At 29.9% G+C, this 20,054-nt stretch overlaps 1 protein-coding gene across 2 annotated transcripts in view; it reads left to right on the top strand.

Annotated features, from left to right (window-relative positions):
* Positions 1–6,763, top strand: part of LOC126844476 (scavenger receptor class B member 1-like) — a 42,072-nt gene extending 35,309 nt beyond the window's left edge. For both annotated transcript variants that reach the window (XM_050582710.1, XM_050582711.1), the window contains exons 6-10: positions 3,332–3,556; positions 3,870–4,035; positions 4,148–4,266; positions 4,355–4,480; positions 5,393–6,763. In XM_050582710.1, the coding sequence (XP_050438667.1) occupies positions 3,332–3,556; positions 3,870–4,035; positions 4,148–4,266; positions 4,355–4,480; positions 5,393–5,821 (1,065 nt within the window). In that variant the 3' untranslated portion in view covers positions 5,822–6,763. The remainder of the gene's footprint in view (positions 1–3,331; positions 3,557–3,869; positions 4,036–4,147; positions 4,267–4,354; positions 4,481–5,392) is intronic.
* The last annotated feature ends 13,291 nt before the right edge of the window (positions 6,764–20,054 follow it).

Below are 20,054 nucleotides of genomic sequence, written 5' to 3'. Positions count from 1 at the left end.
CACATTTAATGTAAAAAGTTAGGTCGGCAATCGTGATAGTATTAATTGTATACACACATAGTTTTATATAGTATTATGTAAAAAAAAATTCAAACAAAACGTAGAGAGAACAGTTGCTATCCTTACATATTTATATATATAGAGTCATGCTGATGTGCCATTGAATAAAAAACCACATGCTTTAACATAAATTAATATAAAAAAATTTAAACCCGTGAGTACAGATGTGACTTGGAAATAGCCGTCTGCAGTAATGGTTTTCACGTACAAGCTCGTCTGGGGCGTATAAAACAAATGTTGAGTTATCCGTATTAATTATATACAGGATGATTCTTTTATCACAGGACACTCAATATTTCACTGGGTTTAACTAATAATTTATTTTTTCACAGTGTTTTTGTATAATGTGATATTAATTTTCCACAAATTATTATGTTTCTACCCAGCTCCCAAACTAGTATTTTTGATAGCAACTTTTGAAACTTAAATGGTAACGTATATATTTTTTAAACTTTTTAAATTAAGAATATTAAACTGAAAATGTTGACTGGTCGATAACCAGTTTTGGATAACTATTTTTGAAGTTATAAGAGTTTAAAAGTTAGAACGGGAGGGGAATTGAGCGCAGATAAAAATAATACTACACTGCACATTTCCTCCTGCCCTAAACTTGAAACTTCAATAACTTCAAAAATAGTTATCCAAAACTGGTTATCGACCAGTCAACATTTTTAGTAGAATATTCTTAATTTAAAAAGTTTAAAAAAATACACGAGGTAATCAATTTAACGCAAGACACTTATTTTCTGTGAACATAATTATTTTGTAGTTTTCATTTTGAATACATTCAATTTGTGTGATTGTATAGTAGGTATTATAAAATTACAAAATGTTTACTTCTTTTAGTATTTTCTTAGGCGCTATCAACTTTTGAAACATAAATACAAAATTAAATATTTAACTCGTTTTTTTAAAATAAAAATAATTTGCCAAACATTTTGACTTGTCGATAACTACTTTTAAAAATATTAGAGTTCAAAATTTTAGGCGGAATGACCGAGAAAGTCTGAAGTGTAGTATTCTTTTTATCTGCGTATTATGTATATATATATGTATTACTTATCCGTGACCCATTTCCCGTTCTACATTTACCGTAAAATTCTAATAAAACATTATTATGTAGTTTTTCTAAACTGGTTATCGACTAGTCAAAATGTTCAGCAAATTATTTTTAACTCAAAAAATGTATTAAAATATATACATTACCGTTTTATTTTCAAAAGTTGATAGCGCCATGGAAAGTACTAAAAAAGGTATTTATTTGATAGTTTTATAGCATTGTACAAAACAAAAAAATGAATTTCTTTCTGAGCAAATGAGTATCTTACGTTAAATGGATCATAGTATAATGATTACTAATGTTGTCTGAATAAATGTGGATTAATAAGGTGAATGGAAACACAAAACGTAGTCTCAATTATTAATTTTTTTTTTGAGGTCAATATATATATATGTTGGGCACTCACTTGGATTTCCCCTAAACTACGTCACTAAACGCTATGCATAATATTATATTTACTACTTTCCGTAATTACAAAAAATATATACGTTGCTATAAAAAAAAACTAGTTTGGGAGGTGGGTAGAAACATAATAATTTGTGGTAAATTGAGATCACATTATATAAAAATACTATGGAAAAAAAATGAATTAAACCCATTGCGTTATTGAGTGGCAATGATAAAAGAATCATTCTGTATTACCATTAAACCGGTTTTAACGCAATAGAACTGTCATTATTCCATCGAAATCAATCACGAAGTGTTCCTTCTAATGAGACTTAATGTCTCGGTTAGTAATTTAATTTTAATTTTTTTTAATAATTAATATAGTATTTGTTTCTCGTCAAATATTCGAATCGTACAACACCGGGCAGATGCGCAGTCTGTGCGGAATTATGTACTTGTCAAACTCCTTAAGGCGAACAAAAAAATACGTAAGCAAAATAATGTAACATATTGCAAATCGTACAATTCTCCAGTTTTATGGTGTTTTAGAGGAGATAATCTGTCACGGTATGTTTTAATTTATCGTTATTGATATCAACACGGTGGTTATTTTTATGTATATATGACGTATACGATTTTATAGTATTCTTACAAACGAATTAATGACCCGTCGTAAAACGTCTGCACGCAGGTCCGCGTCAAGTTCAAGGGCTCAAGAACAAGATAGTTATAATCCGTGTGAACGTCGTTTGTTTCGTGCTCTGTTTTTACGGAAAATACGTTTTGTAGTTGTTTTGTTTGCTGGCAAGCTGAAGGCTCTTTTCTAGCCTAGTTAGGTATATATATATTTTGTTATGCTTCCCGCGTAATCGAAATTCGACCGCAAGTAGTACAAAACAGTCGTTATTCGTATACCGCAGACGTTGTTTTCCCACGGCTATGTCTATTATAAAGTACCGATTTACAGCAGGAAAGCACAAATTATTATATATCCTTTATTACACGCTGTTCCAAACACCTATACGCGTTGCATCATACCATATAATTAAAATCTCGATAACGATATTAACAACAACGCCATAATGTTGATTCAGACCTGTACTTGAAAATCCATTCCGGTGTACAGTTATGAAACTCGTTAAATACCTAAGTCGTTCGCAATGCCACTTCGATTACAATACCGACATCGTGGGCGTTTTTGGCAATATCTCAAAAGAGTTTGGCACTCTGAGAACAGTGACAACAGTACATTTTGGTTGCCAAAAACATGACCATCTCTGTTGGTATTACGCTTGTTTGGGATTAAGTCACGTTCCTATGCTAGGTGCGCAGATAATCCCCTTGGCTGATTCAATAGCTGTTGGTCCTACAAACTGTAGTAACTCAATGGAATTTTGCATCCCACACAATAAGCAGTGTCCCGGGTAGATATTAATGCATCATGTTACACAATATATTCGATTAAAATTAATATAAAACGTTCTGTTTAGCATAAATAATAGCACATTTTAAACTTAAGTTAAATCCAATTTCCTGTGTGTCTTCAAGGGTCTAGCCTTCTGGATATTCCCTAAACGAGTATCCGACTGATATTCAGATAACTTCACGCTAATTGCCTTATTGTAGGCAGAGTTAGGCATTTTTTATTCGAATAACAAATAATAAATGAATTCTCAACGCTTCTCTGGCGAGACGACATTCCGTTACCATATGTTACATAATATGACGTACAGTCTACGCAACTACTGTGACAATGTCTAGGTTAACAGCTTGTATGTTTTTAATAACAATATGTTAATGTCCAATGATGATGTTTTTATATAGATGTACGATTTCACTGGAGATACGTCAACGGTATACACTGGCCGGGATGACGTTCGCAAGTCTGGTATTATTGAGAACTACAACAGGAACCCGTATTTGCCTCAATGGGCGCCGCCTTGTAACGTGGTAACTGGCGCTTCGGACGGTACCAAGTTCCCGTCAATGATGAAACCCAACGACACTCCTCTCTTTTTCAGGAAGTCTTTGTGTAGAGCTATGCCGATGGTAAGTTTATAAGCAACTATAAGGTCTGAGGATACAATAGTCGTGATTGTAGCAGATGTGGGCAAACTGCAAAAAAAAAAATCATGTGTTAATTTATTTCTACATTTTTGCAAAAGACACGTCTGTATACAGCACGATGACGACCTTAAATAACGAACATTTGAAATTAAGATACTATACTACCGTGCTAAGAAGAAATGTCCCAACATATACAGATAACATATTATGCACATAGGACGTTTATAATAAGCGCGGCAGTATAGGTCTCGCGATTATAATATTATAGATATCTATAGTGTTCATTGTTTTCCAGGTAAGAACCACCAATCTGACAATACAAGACGGTCTACCGGTGTACAAATACGTATTCAAAAACGGTACCTTGGACAATGGGGCTGATAACCCGGACAACAAATGCTTTTGCCGTAAAAATAAATGTTTGAAGCCAGGACTTATCGACGTCACTGATTGCTATTACGGTAAAGGACATACTAAATAAGATCCGAGTTACACATTCATATAGATAATTGTGTATATGCACGCATGTAAAGAAACAACGACTAAAAGAATGGTTTGGCTTTATTTTCGTAGGTTTTCCCATTGCTCTCTCATACCCTCATTTCTACAAATCCGACAATTCACTGCTGGAAGCCGTGGACGGCTTAAATCCCGACCAGAAAAAACACGAAACATACTTTCTTATAAATCCCGTAAGTAATGTCATGAATTATTATTATATACGTTCGATTTCCTCGCATTAGTTATGATTACTATTTAAATTTAAAAACAATTTTTTAGGAAACTGGTTTACCCGTACAACTGTACGTTAGGATGCAAATTAACTTGGCTTTAGGTGATCTGTCCACTATGGCAAATACGGAGTCGTGCAGCGATCAAGTTATACCGTTGGTCTGGACGGAAATCGTAAGTACAACAATTACTTAATTTTATCTTCATTGATTACTGTCGTTATTTAAGAAGTCATTTATATGAGGAGGACGAGTGGGGCTGAGTGACCCATCCAGTGTTATTTCAATTAATAATGGTAAATTCGAGTTGGCCAATCTTTTCTAAGATAGACTCTCTAAGTTAAAAGGTCTCTTCGATGTCTTTGTCTATATCATTGCTTTTATCTACCCTAACCTTTTCTGAATGATAGTTTTATTATCTCGTTGATCATTAATGTACGTTATCCAAGTTTGATATTATAATATGATATCTATAATAATAATATTATACTATATTTTATAGTGCATGCATATCTATATGCGTCATATTATAACGACTGGTCATGTCACGTTGTTACTATTGAGTGGCAGAAATCCATTAATTTTGTCATGATTGTCTAACAAAAATGTTTTGTACCCAAAAATTTACCAATTTCAAAAAAATTCAAAGCCATTTCGTGGACCACGTGGACTTCATGATCTCAGCGGTTGTCCAGATACCGGTTCTTAACATTATCCATCATTTCGCAGGTTATATTATTGGAACATTGGAACATGCGCAATTTAAAATAAGAATACATATTTAATCTTTTGGCGGCGACCTTGTTCTTTGAGGTACACCGCCTTGTTAAGCCATACGCCCATACTTCACTCGTCATACGATATCTCAAGTTTTTCTACGTTTCACATATTATTATTAGAAACGATTAGTCTTCTCTAAATAATTACGACTCGTGTTAGTTACAGAAACTTTAATGCCCGTTTATACCGAAAGTCGGGAAATTACAAAAATTGGTTCGGACCCGATATTGGCTTTACATTTTTAATTGGGGTTTTTCGGTGTATTTGAGTTTTACTAAATCTTGTCCTCATTGTCTGTTCACGGCAGGGGTTCGAAAAGCTGCCCACCAGCATGCTGACCAAGTTCTTCGTGTACCTAAGGGTCGGACCGGTCGTGTTCACCGGGCTCGAGTATTCACTGCTGGTCGGCGGCGTGGCGTTCATAGCGCTCACCGTGATCGCGTCGCTGTACATACCCGAAGACGACGAGCTCAAGTTCAGACAATCATCGGCGTGGCGCCGGGAAAGTCAGACGCTGACCAGGCAACAAGAGTGCGGTGCCGTCACCTCGAGGCGCACGTCGGCTACCGGCGGCAAGGAGATGAACACCTACTACAACTCCCTATTAGACGGCGGTGCCGTCACCGACAGACTGAACGCTAGCCTATGCGAACGGCTGGAAGTCGTCAACGAGACCATGTCGCCCAGCAGCTGTACGGAATCAGAAGACGAGGACGACCGGTCCATGTTGGCATGACGGAGAGAACATCATAGACAATCACCATGATCATAACGACGACAGAGCAACAGAAGAGCGGCAGTAAATAATTTTTAAAAAAGAAGTATTACTCGTTTTTTCAATTTTATATTTGACGCACTACTTTTTTCGTTATTACTTTATTATACGCGTTTCGACCTCGTCGCGCTGACATTTGAAAAAACAAAAAAATAATCATATTTTTGCCATGTCCGACCGTCAGCCGTCGACAAGCGAAATATCATTATTGTGATATGACCTAAGTACTCTTTTAAGTTTTATATAATATTATGTATATCGGACGTGTCACGTAAAGCGATAAATAACTACTTTTTATTTTTACTGGTACCTTTTACATATATATATGAATATGACTTATCGTTTATTTAAGTGCTGATGTTTTGCTGAAATCTAATTTATTTTTACACTTAAGTTATTTAAATTGTGATCTATATTTTATACGTCGCGTATTTTTATATTTTTTAATATGCATATCGGCTGTCTATACATCAGTTATCGTAAAAATCATACGTATACATTTATATATATATATTTTTATTTTTATTTTACACATACATATTTTATGTTTTTTTACCTATACACAGATACCTATACATATTTTATGTTTTTTTTACCTATACACAGATATTTGTCAATATTGTATAGCAACTAACGTTTCTGTCTGGAACTATATTATATTATATTATATTATTATATTATTATTTATTCTATTTTTACGCACCACTAAATTAATAATGGTATTCTAAGGCTGTTTTTAGACTGTACATTTCGTGCCAAAATTGAATTTTTTGTTTCGTTCGCAAGAATAAATATTAGTTATAAAAGGAGAAATATTTTTATTCTCCGCAAGTGTAAATACTATGTTAATTATTGTATAATTGACTCGATTCATTAAAGTTTAAAAATAAACCTTACATCGTACATTGTTTACGGGTTTTGTTTTACCGAAATATATCCCTACCTTTATACCTGCATTGCACGGTATGACCTTAAAATCTATAGACTATAAGTAAAGCTAAGTATAGACAAATGGAAATCGAGCAGTCAAATGATTTAAAACTAATGAGGTGATGACTTCATATACTTTTATATGTGTGATTGTTTTCTCCCACAGGATTCCTGTGTACTATTTGTACGATTATGTTCAACCTTATGCTATTGTTTGATGTTGTACAATATACTATATTCATTCTACAAATAAAAAACATTTAAACGCGGTGCACCGAAGTTTTGATGTTTTCGAAGTGCATTTAGTGGAATATTGATCAAAACCTTTTTTTCGCAGTTTTAACCGGCTTTGGTATAAATTCTGAACGTGCAACGTGTTATGCATGTACACAAACTATAATATTTGTGTGCAATTTCTTACGATTATGCACGGTTATTGTAATAGTAAACAAAAAATATCCCATACAACACACAATCATTTCAAATCTGTTAACAAACCGGTAAACGTTATGTCTATTATCGTAAACATAGCGAGTTCATCGAAGGACAGGCCGTAATATATACACATATATATATATATTATATTTTTACTGCCAAGTGTGGCTTAATAACTGACGACCTTTTGGAAGATAAAACTGAACGAAGATCACACATACTAACTATTACCGGCGACACAAGTTCAGATTTCGATTTCGATGCCTACTAAATAGTTAAATACTGTATAATTTGTGTTTTTTCAATTTTTTTTATTTCACATCATAATATTATTCTGCATAAAAATTGTTTATAACAAAATATTGTTGTGTTGCTTCTGAATGAATATCAAGAATAAATTATTTGCGATTTTATAACTGAAGATTAATGAAGAATCGATAATTAAAAAAATACAAATAAATGATACTGAGATTTTATTGTATTACTTAAGCCGCTGTATGTACACACCGGCAGCGTATGGCGGGGTAAGTTTTAGCCTCGAGACTATATCGTTGTGTCATTTGGATATGCCAAGTGGAACGTGTGCTCTCGGTGAACGAAGTATAGTAGTAGCAGCAAATAAACTATCAAGGAATTTTAAGATAATTCTATCACTACCACACTTATCAATTTTACATATGAAACGAATTACCTTGTCTCTAGTTTGCGAACTTATTACTATATTAGTTGGTCGTACTGTGCGATTGGTTTTACTGCACTAACCTTTTATTATCTTATTTTTAAAGTGTGCTTGGTTTTAAAGTTACTAAGTTTGTACTGCGCATTGCTAAATTCATGTATTTTGCTTAGCTATATTCCACTGGAAATTATTACACTATGTTGGTTAAGACAGTGATCAGTTTTGTTTACAATAATTGATTTGACAAAAAATATGCATGATACTTTAATAACTTAAAAAAAAAGTTTAAATTCAGAAACTTGGCATTTTACAATTTTTAAAAAGAATATCACACGTCGAACCAGAAAAACATTTTAACAACTGGCAAAGCTATACAGTTCAAACGTTTAACCTTGAAAATTATGAATGAAAAGACCACCGTAACAAAGTAACAATTAAGGAACATAAAGTACCCAGAAAGCTGCGAAGATAAAACAAATTGTAAGAGCTTACTATTATTAGTTAGTAGCTCTATTACTAATACTCTAGAAACGGGAAGTGATTTTTAATTTTTTAATGAATTTTACGAGTAGCTGTCTGAGTTGTTTTATGATATGACCAATTAGTATCTACCAAATTTAAAAAAAATATCTTAGAACACTGTGGTACACAATAATAATTAATAATTTATCATACACTAATGTATGTTAAGTGGTTTATCGAACATCAATGTCATACATACATAAATATTTAATACAGGCAAGTTGGGCTCCCGCGGTGATACCGGCAGTAATTTTAACCTTACTAACACATTTATATTATCACGTGTGTTACCAAATAGTTTTAAAAGAAATATAATATATATTAAACTACATCGTACTTAATAATATGTGTGTACATCGTATATACATTTCATCGTTTTAGCTAGATACATACATTTCAACAACACATAGTCAACGATGCAAATATTACTTATAAAACTAAAACTGGTTTTCTGTTTAAAATGTTTTTTTTTGGTATTTTTTTTTTTTGCGTTTCTGGACACAGTGGATTAAATACTCTGCGTTGCCATTCTACGAACAGACACTAAGATGACAAGTGCACGTATAATAATATTCAATCAAAGAAAAGCAACTGTCGTATTTTACCGTGGATTAAATATTTAATATTTTGTACTTATATTTATTGTTAAAATATATAAGTTATTAACTTATTATTAAACTGTAGAGAGGAATTTTATTTATTATTGCCTATTCTCTTTGTATTGCAAAACTATATTTTACTGATGTTATTTGAGAATAAATACAGTAAAAAAGAAATCAGAAAATTACAGTCGTCTTCGAACACTACTGACATAAAAAAAATTATATACTATAAATAAGAAAAACATGTATAAGAAAGGTAATATTTTTATTTTTATTTAAAAAATCTATTGATCCTGCTTAAAATTGATAGTAGACAATATAGATATATCTATATTGTCGTTATTATGTTGTATTATAACTAAATGATACAATTACTTCGTGTACAATTTGTGTAAAAGTTGGGAATTTTTCTAATATATTTTTCAGAAAGCTGAGAAAATTGTACATTAAATGTGTACATTTTAAATCGTGTTCTCGGTAAAAACGCTTAGAAGAAAAAAAAAAGTTTATAAATTCATAGAAACGTCGAAAATACGGGGGGGGGGGAAAGATCACAGTCATGAAAATATTTGAAATAATATCATATCCACCATTATAGGTACGAATTATATAATTTTAAACACATTAATGTCATTGCAATGCTTTTATCGATATTTATATTTTTGCCATCTATTTATGACTTTCAGTAAGAATAATTCCTGAAACCCGGTAACCTTGCCGATCTCAGAATGCTCTATCCCATATGCTCCAAACCCACTGTGCTGACTCTTTAAATTTGTATTTATACCTATTATTTGTTATTTATAAACCTTGTGGGCTCGTTGTAAGTTTAAATACAAGAGATGCTTTACTAGAGATCACTTTAATTTATACAGAGAGCGTGTCTAAACTGAATCCCCGCTCTTTTTGATACTTTTTACCAGAAGGAATTCCTTTTAAAATTCATTAGTATGAAACATTTTGCACTGGGTCTCGATTCATTCCCTATCCTATTTCGGCATAGTTTATGTGCCTCTTTAGTCAAACCGGATTCATAAGATTCCCTTTTCATACTTTTTCATACTTTATTTTCTCTACGCAAATTTCATAAATAAGTCTTGTATTATTGGACGTGCATTAACTAATACATATTTTTCAGTATGACGTTAATTGTAGTGCACGCTAAAACGCGGAAATCAATTATGTTATTATTTAATACAGTGTAATAAACACATCTGTCCACAATGTTTACACATTACAGTGATGTTCTTGAAAATATTATAATGCAAACTTGTAAAGAAAAGCTATAAAAAAAAGTTGCTTCAATTGTCAGAATCATGATTAAAATAGTGGATTTCTCAATATTTAATAATAAATAGTATACACTATATGTCATATTGGCTATTAGCTATAATTAAGCCTATGACCTCCAATAAACAGCATTATTTTCCAACTCTGCGAATATGTATACTAGATAAAGGCGTAGATAATGTTAAGTAATAAATATTTTTTATTTAAAATAAATAAATGATATGTGTGGAAAAAAGTATTATATACTTGACTTACATAGACACACGTACTTATACTATATATATATTTGTAAATTTACACAGTGCTAAATGCTATTCATCAATACATATTAAACATATATATATATTTATATTTATTGTTTTTAACGTTCAATAATGTTTGTTTTTATACAAATTGTTTTTTTTCTATCAAGTGACTTGATGTTCATGTTCATTTGTAAATACAGCACCTCAATTTAATACTTTCTAACTTTGCTAGTTTACACTGTGCTTACACTCTACTTGGTTTGGACTGTAATGGCTTGAAAATACTAACTACTGATTCTCATCGTTTATTCAAAAGTGATTTTATTACTTTCAGATTAAAAAATTCCTATAAACCTGTGTCCTCCTCGTTACCACTAGCCTCGACCCCACTGAACTGTCTTTTTTCATTTTATGCTTAGATATTAATTTTTAGGTTTTAAGTTTTTATTACCTTAAAACTAATTGTACCTATATAGTCTACCTAAATAATGTAAAAACAATATATATTTATTAATAAATTATAAAAACAAATTAAAACTTCGTTCTTATAAAACGCAAATGAAACAAACTGTACAAACTAAATTGCTGTAGAACTTTATTGTTTTTCATCCGATAATACTAATTTTTGTTACATATAATTATATATTGTTCATCATTGTTTTATTGGTATTTTTAGGTGAAAAAATGTAAAACATACAAAATATGATGCAATTGATGTTGAAAACATGAAAAAATGCATTAACACCTATGAAAAACTAATTTTTGAATTTGGATTCTTTAAAATGCATTTTGTAGCTTACCTAGCTATTTTTTAACCATTCAGTAAAAACATGCTAATAAGTAATATATGAACTTCCTGGCCCTTTTTAAAATATAAGTTACGTAAGCTCCAATGGTATGGATTTTAGAGTTTAATTACTTTAATAACAATTATTAATAAAAAAAAATTGGTTATCGATCAATCAAAATGTTCAGAATATTATTTATTAAACGTGTTCTCCATTCTTAATTTTAAAAAGTTATGACATATATACTTAACCATTTAACATTCATTAATTGATAGAGCCTGGTTTAATACTGAAAATAGTAAACGTTTAGTAATTGTATAATATTGTAAAATAAGATAAACAAATATGTTTTCAAAAAGAAAAACTACAAAGCTTCAATTTTTTTCTCGAGATATTAATTGTTTTAGGTTAAATTGATCTCCCTGCAAAGATGGGCAAAATGGATTACATCCGTAATCGATTACAAAGGGATTACGGATTACTCGTAATCCACGATTAATAAAAAAATTGTATTACATTTATTTCAATAATTCAAAATTTTTGGATTAAATTTAATCCAGTAATCCCTAGTTAACGGATTATGGATTACATTATTAATCCACGATTAAAAAAGATTGGATTGCTTTATTTTAGTAATCCCGAGTTTCGGATTACGGATTACATTATTAATCTAGGATTAATAAATATTGGATTACATTTATTTCAGTAATCCCGAATTTATGGATTATAATATTAATCTTTTTTTTTTATATGTATTTACAATATTATTAATCAAGGATTATTTTTTGATTCCAATAACCCAACTTTAAGGATAACTGTTTTATTTTATTCCAGTAATCCAAAACATTGTACTTAAATAATATATTTTTTTTTTAATTAAAAATTTAAATGTATTTAAATAATTTTTTACTTGTATGCGGAGCTGGAAGATATTGTTTTTACAATAATGTGTTTTATTTTTACTGGGAGTACGTATCTCGTAAACTACTGAGTCGATTTCTGCATGCAAAAAGTCTAAAGATTTAATAATTCCGACGTATTAGAATAACGGATTATTTTTAATCCGGGATTACTTGGATTAATTCAAAAATAATCCAGTAATCCGGGTTTATTAATCTTGCCCATCTCTGTCTCCCTGTATACTTAAACTAGTAGGTTAAATCATGTAATAAGTGTGAAAAAATTATAAAAGTCTTTAAAGGAATAAAAAACTTGTTTTTAAAACATGCTTTTCTAAAAAATAGTAAAAAAGTGAACTAAAAAGTAAAATTAATTTTACTACAAGAACAACGTACCAATCAACTGTAGCACATTTTGTGAAAAACAATTAAGGTAATGAACCAAAACAGATTCAATATATCAAAATTCATATTTGTTTTTTCACCATTTTAAAAGTAATAAATTAATCGATCATAATTTTACTTTAGAAAAGAAAAACTTGAGTAACCAGATTCCAGAATGAACATGAGTATTTCAGTAAAATTATGACTAAATGAAGAATGTAAGAATAACAACAATGCAATTGATGATCTAAAAAACAAATAGTTGATCACATCTTAATTAAATGTTCTCTTTAGGCTCTTGGAGTTGGGTGAGGAGGAATTCCCACACTGACAGACACAACAAAGTATTAGATTGAAGCTGAATATATATTAAAAATTGAACAATTATTTAGAAATTTAAGTTTTTCGAAATTTTGTTTTAAGCTTCTTTTGGTCTAATATAAGATCATTATTTATTTTTTATTTTTATCACCCATATTTACCCCTAAAAAAGTGATTTTTAAGTTACTATCACGAAAAAACAATTTCAGCCAGTTTTAAAATTCTGAAATTTTTATCATAAAATCAGAAACTTAAATCAAATCTTTTCGTCAATAACGAGAATGGACCGAGATTTATTTATATATTTTTTTAATAATGAAAATTTGGTGTGTCACAGCGCCCCTGTATTGTTTTTTATTTAATTCATACATTTTTCACTTCTTACTCTCAAAATATGCAAAAAATCAAATGTTACCAAAATATGTTATATATTTTAAAATAAAAAAACTAAAATTATACTCTTTCAGAATTAAAAAAATTAATTGTACTACTAAAAAAAATAGAAATAAACCTCGGTTCATTCTCGTTATTGACGAATAGATTTGATTTAAGTTTTTGATTTTATGATAAAAAATTTAGTATTTTAAAACTAATCAAAAGTTGGTGAATCAGAATTCTTTAAAGATAACATTTCCATAGAAGAAATAATTAGATTCCTAATCATTGATTTACTAGTAACAGATTAAGCCGAAATTGAAAACATGGCTGATGAATGTAGAAAGCCAAGACCATCCTAAATGTTTTTGTCGTGACTGTTTCAACCCTCCTGTTTATGATTTTGACATGTAATTTATAAACAATAACGCTATAGATTTAGACTTTTACTTTAAACACAACAAACATATGTATAAACATGTCGATATTAGTTTTACATTATTGTTATATAGGGGAATCGATGATGACGAAGAAACTATTTAGATAAAATTATTTTAAAAATAATCGAAATTTAATAATGAAATGTATTATTTTGAGTTAAGATTGTTAATTTGAAAAACATATCAATATAACTCATATATTATACGAAAACTTACCATTTGTAAAATAATGTTAATTTTATAATATTATACTAAATATATATATCATACACCAATAAATTATTGTAATAAATAAATTAGTTATGTTTTTTTTAAACTGACTAGGTACTAGTCAATTATTTTCTTTATTCTACGTATTTGAACAGATAAATCGAATGCTTGGGTTGATATTTAACTTTTGTAAGTTTCCTCTAATACTCACTACTACTTACAATAATACTTGGAACTCGAAAATAAAAAAAGCCCGTACAGTAGAGTTGGGTATAGTGGGGATGGAGAATATTAGGTCGGAGGAGGTCACAAATCTATATGAGTTATAACAAATGAAAGTAATAAAATCGCTTTCAAGTAAACGTATCGATGAAAGATTTCAATGGTAGAAACAAAAATTTCGATATAATCATTGTACCTTATGACAACAATGTAATTCAAAATTAAAAATAAAGATAGGGTGATTACGATTAGGGTTGATCGTCTGTCTATAATAATTCATTGTAGTTGTTACCCATATATTATGGTAATTAGTTTTAAGATGATAATATTTTCAAACACCCAGTGACTGCTGATTATCTCACACATCACACATAGCAACCTAGAAATTGACTATGGTAAAAACTTTGTTGGTCTCTATTTTTGTGGTTTTCCTTATTAAAAAAAAAGTTTGACTTCAGATTTTTAAGATAACTGTATATGTTATAGATCTACATAAAATGTTCATCCCTTAAATTCTTAAAAGACAAAATTAAAAAACTTTCCACCCCTTCGGAGGGAAAGAATTTATGATTTGTTTTTAGTTTGTTAACGTTTATGGATTATTCTTTAACAGAAGAATATTCTCATTTGACTATTGTTAAAAAAGTTTTAGCGGGCCTTAAATTGATGTTTACGTTATGAATTACATATAATTTTTTAGCGTTTTTCTTGATTTTGAAGAGAAAGGTGTGACCTAACTTTTGACCCATCAAAGTACCTATCGCATACGTTTACGGATCTATAATGTTGCTACTCGAAAAAATCGGTCCACAGATTTTTTTGTGACTTCGGACACCAAAAAAACACATCGTTGTTAAATCAATACCTTCTTGATAACGCATCGAAGCAAAAAATATTTTTCATTACTCAGTATAATACAACTTTATTATGAACTTTTGTTAGGTGATAAATATTTTTTAAAGAACAAAAACTTCTTAATCTAGAAGTCGATTACTATAATATGTAGCTGTATTAAAATGCACGTATGTATGTAAAATAATATTTCAAATGTCATAATATTATATGTTATACGAACTAACAAAATGTAAACATCTACAATTCGAATACACAAGTGTAACCAGAAAGGTAAAAAAAAGCAACTACATGTATTTATCCTGAAAAAAAATTTTACAATGTAAATTACTTGAATTGTAACTCTAAATACTGAAATTGAAATAATATAGTTGGTATTAATATACTATGCTGGTATCACTCCTAATTCACATGTGTTATATTAGATCAACTATTTACCCCGAAGTTATTAGGGAGAAAATAATATGCCATCCTTTTATATTAGATTGTCATTGGCTTGCAAGTGTAATTGGTACCTGCATTCGGTCACCCGTTACTAGTTGGATTTAAATTTATTCCCGTATTTATAAAATTACAATCATCGTATTTTTAATATTTCTTCATTTTTTTTTTACTATCTTTTAAAACAACGAATACTTTAATTTGTTCATATTGCAGTGGGAAGTGAAAGACAATAAACAATAAAACATTTTCTTTCTTTAATAATAAATTATATTTATTAGTAAAAACGGTAAAATATATATGAAAAGGTTAAAACGGTTCAGTAAATATCAGCCAACATTTACAATTCACTTCTAAATTTTGAAAATACAATATACTTATAATAGGTCGGTCCTTAAAAAAGTAGATTTTCGAATTTTAACGTCGACGCCCCTTAAAATGTTTCTAAATACAATAAAAATAAAAATTAGATAAAAAAAAATATTTGAAAAATATTAATTTTAACCTGTGCCTAATAAGGGTTGAAGTTTAAATGGAATTTAACATAGGATATCGACACTTGAACACAAATCAATGCATAACCTTTTTCCTACTCCTTAGTTTGATCTGAAGTTTTGTGGTTATATAACTTGGAGTTAGCTAAACACAAATACTATACCCAAAAGTTTCTACCTGTTAAAATCGCTGCCAGAAAATGGAAATTTAACAAAAAATAGTTTTTTGGTACATTTTTCCGATAACATTGAATTTAATGTACCTGGGGGATGTCGCTTGGGCCAGAAATCTAATATTTGAGTTCAGTTTATCATAATTTTTGGTAACATAGTACAAAAAATAATAGACTCAATTATAGGTCAATAAGACGATGTTCAGAATAAAGTTAATAGTGATGTAATAATAGTACGTTAAAATCACAATTCTAGGAAAACGAAAACTGTTGATAGTACTGTTATCATCTGTACCAAAAAACGACTATTTTTTGTTAAATTTTCATTTTCTGGTAGCATTTTTAACAGGTAGGATCAGGTTGGGTATGGTGTACGTGTTCAGCAGACTCCAAGCTATAAAACCATCAAACTAAGGATCAAGGAAAAAGTTATACATTAATTTGTACACAAGTGTCGAAATCTATGTTAAATCCCATTTAAACTTCAACCCTCGTGAGACACCGTTCAAAATTAATATTTTTAAAATATATTTTTTTTTTTCTTATTTTTATAGTATGTAGAAACTTTTTAAGGGGCTTTGAGGTTAAAATTCAATAATCGACTTTTTAAGGACAACCCTAACCTCTATATAAATATAATAATATATATTATATATAGGCATTTTTTTTAAGTGTGAAATGCGAGTTTGAAAACTAAAAACATTGTCTATTCAATAAAAGTTTCGTCGTTGTTTTTCTGTCCTTCGAGAAAGTGCGAAATTATAACAAAATCTACAGGATGCATTTGTGTAGGTTTTACATTGTTACATACATTGTTTTAAAGAACATGTTTAACGCATCACAGTTTTCCCGCATAAATTTTATTGTAATATTATCATCGTAAGAATTATAATCCAACCACCGAGTTTTTGTATTATAGTCAACGTTCAAACAGTTTAATTCAGAATTAGCCATATTCATTATCCGTACTGACATGTTTGTAATTTCATGATCTTCACGTCGCAGCAAATCATTATACTGTAGAAAATATACTAATTCGTCTATGGAATAATTTTCAATAAATACATTTTCCACAACTGTTTTGAAAAAATCAGAAAATCCTATATCTAATATACCCGCTTTGTCTTTTGAATATTGTGTCCTGACTTCTTGAAAAACGACCAAATGTACCCAATAATAGAGGTACAATCTGACTTTCGTAATGCTTATAATGTATTCCATGTAAACACTAATGCAGTATGGACGTTCGACCCATATCCGTTAAGTCATATGGTGCTTCATTAAAGTACTTGCGGCATCCAAAAGAGCTTTCGTTTCAGTCCAGTCAGTCGGTATTTCTTGTAATTTTTCAAAAATCAACTCGTGCTGATCCCACAAATCTGTCAAATATAGTTTCGATACACTAAACGTATCACTGTGATCGTAAAAGTGTGGCATGTCATTCATGAATGTGTTTATCTTTATCCTTGAATTTTTTAAAGAATCTTTCCGTTTGATGTCTACCACAATTTAAGGCTCTTGAATGTCCGCTTTACAGCTTTGGACCCTTTGTAGTTATTTCGTATAAAATACCGTTTCGTTTTCGAATGATTTAATAAAGCTTCAACATTCGCACTATTTGTGCATTGTAACTCTTTTCATTTATCGTTTAAACTTTAGCAACGCAGATTGTTTCATTTGCACTGTATAGTCATCATAATTTTAGGTTGATTTGAGCATAGTAAGCTCATCTTCGTCGAATGTTATTGGTTCACCGCTGTAAGTTACGAATGTTTTTAGTGAACTGACTAATATCTAGTTAAATGCATCCAAAGAGCAATATGCTTTTTTTCGTGCGCACTGATAAACATTATTCAAAATAATTATTAATGGATAATTCAATAAGTTAAGCAATGTTTCCTTAAAAATGATGAACTATTTACTACTAGTAAAAACAAAAAATATTCGACGTATTTTGTACAGTGGTTAAGGCATTAAATTTAAAACACAAAGTATCAGATTCTCGCACATGCCGGACGGCCGACGCGACGGGTGATATCACAGGTCTACAGAAATTCTTATAATTGAAAGTGATAAAATCACAAATATAGCAAATAACAAATAGAATTGTATCATTTTGATAATTACTCATACTAGAATTTTATTTGTGTACCGAGTTAATGAGTTTCTGTGTTCCGTGGATGTTACAATCGAGCAAAATGTGTGTAAAAAACAACAACAATTGTTTTCATTGTAAAACTAGACTATTTAATTCGACATTAAAGAGAAAAATTTATGAAAATGTGTATATTTTGAACCACTGTGCTCAAAAACTTATTATTTGATTAAAAGGCACAATGCAGCACACTTTTTGTTTTTGCTGAAAACCAGACTTTATATTATGTAATATTGGTAAAAATAGTTATGACAAAATATATTGAGTATTAAAATTTACATGGGCATATATTGATAACAAAAAAATGGATTATACTTAGCAAAACGTTTTGTATACTATTCAATATTCATACAGGATGACGTAAGACATTTTCTTGGAAAATATGGATGTTTTGAAAAAATATTTCACTATGTATTACAACTCGGAGTGATAAAATCACCCGATCAAATCACATCGCTTCGATACGAATTAGTAGTTAGTATTTTCAATCCAATTAAGTCTAAACCAAGCACAGTATAATCTAACACAGTAAGATAGTATTAAATTAAGGTGCAGTGTTTACAAATTAGCATAAAAGCGTTTATTTTAAAGTGATTTTATCCGAGTAAGCCAGTACAGTGAGGTCGAGGCATAATAGGATCAAAGCATAGTGGGACTGAGACATAGGCGGAGATTTGGGGGTGCTTGGGGGGGCTTAGCACCCCCCAAAATTATCAATAGCCCCCCAATTATTTGATCACTTATCAAAGTAATAAATTCCTTAATTAATGGAGTAAAAACTAAAATTATTAATAAGAATAAATTATGAAAATTATTTTAGTTCCAAAACGGCAAAACATTATAACAATGTTTTTGGTAATGTTATCATTTAATTTTAATTCAAGTGCTAAATAAAGTTATACATTTTTCAAAAAACGCAATAAATATTGATAAAATTCAAAAGGCTCTAACCCTAAATGTATTTCCCAGCTTATTCAAATTATTTCAAGTCGCCTTGTCTTTGCCAATTAGTTCAGCTACATGCGAACGCAGCTTTTCAGCTATGCGCAAAATTAAGACGTGGTTACCTGACATGGTTGCAAGACAGGTTTAAAAATTCATCCATATTATACATTGAAAACGATTTAAATATTGATGTAGAAAAAATTATTGATATATTTGGATCTAAGAATAGGCCTTAAAATAATATGTATTTACTTAAATAATATACAAATATTATATTATAATTATAATGTTTTTTATTTATACATTTGTAATGTTATATAGTATTATATATTAATAATTTAGGAGTGTAAATCCCTTGCTGGTAATTTTAGGTAGAACAATGCTAGCCCCCCCAAAAAATTAATGAAATCTCCGCCTATGGACTGAGAAGAAACAATTATTATATATAAAAGTGATAAAATCACTTTAAAATAAATAAAGATATTTTTTTTAAGATTTAATGTGTTTATGCTAAAATATACAAAATCTGCGGAAAACCCAGATTTTCGGTAATTAAGAAAAACTGTATTCTCAAAATTTTCCTTCATTTAATATGTCATGAATACATATGAGATCTAAAACCTGACAAATTTTCAACTAAAAAGTCTTCGTTCGGTTCTTACAATGGTAGCATCCCCATTAAATAATAATAATTAGACACTTATCGATAACACTGTCATCTGTGATAGTATTTGAATAGGTAGATAAAAACCGCTTGTTTATCATTATCTTAAATAATTTTATTGTGCCTGG

The sequence above is a fragment of the Adelges cooleyi genome, unplaced genomic scaffold, assembly GCF_023614345.1.
Source record: "Adelges cooleyi isolate 19-005CV unplaced genomic scaffold, UGA_ACOO_1.1 ACOO_flye_CR_arks_rails_tigmint_CR_PRNA_651, whole genome shotgun sequence".
Lineage (NCBI taxonomy): Eukaryota > Metazoa > Arthropoda > Insecta > Hemiptera > Adelgidae > Adelges > Adelges cooleyi.
This window is presented reverse-complemented; position numbering and strand designations above follow the sequence as displayed.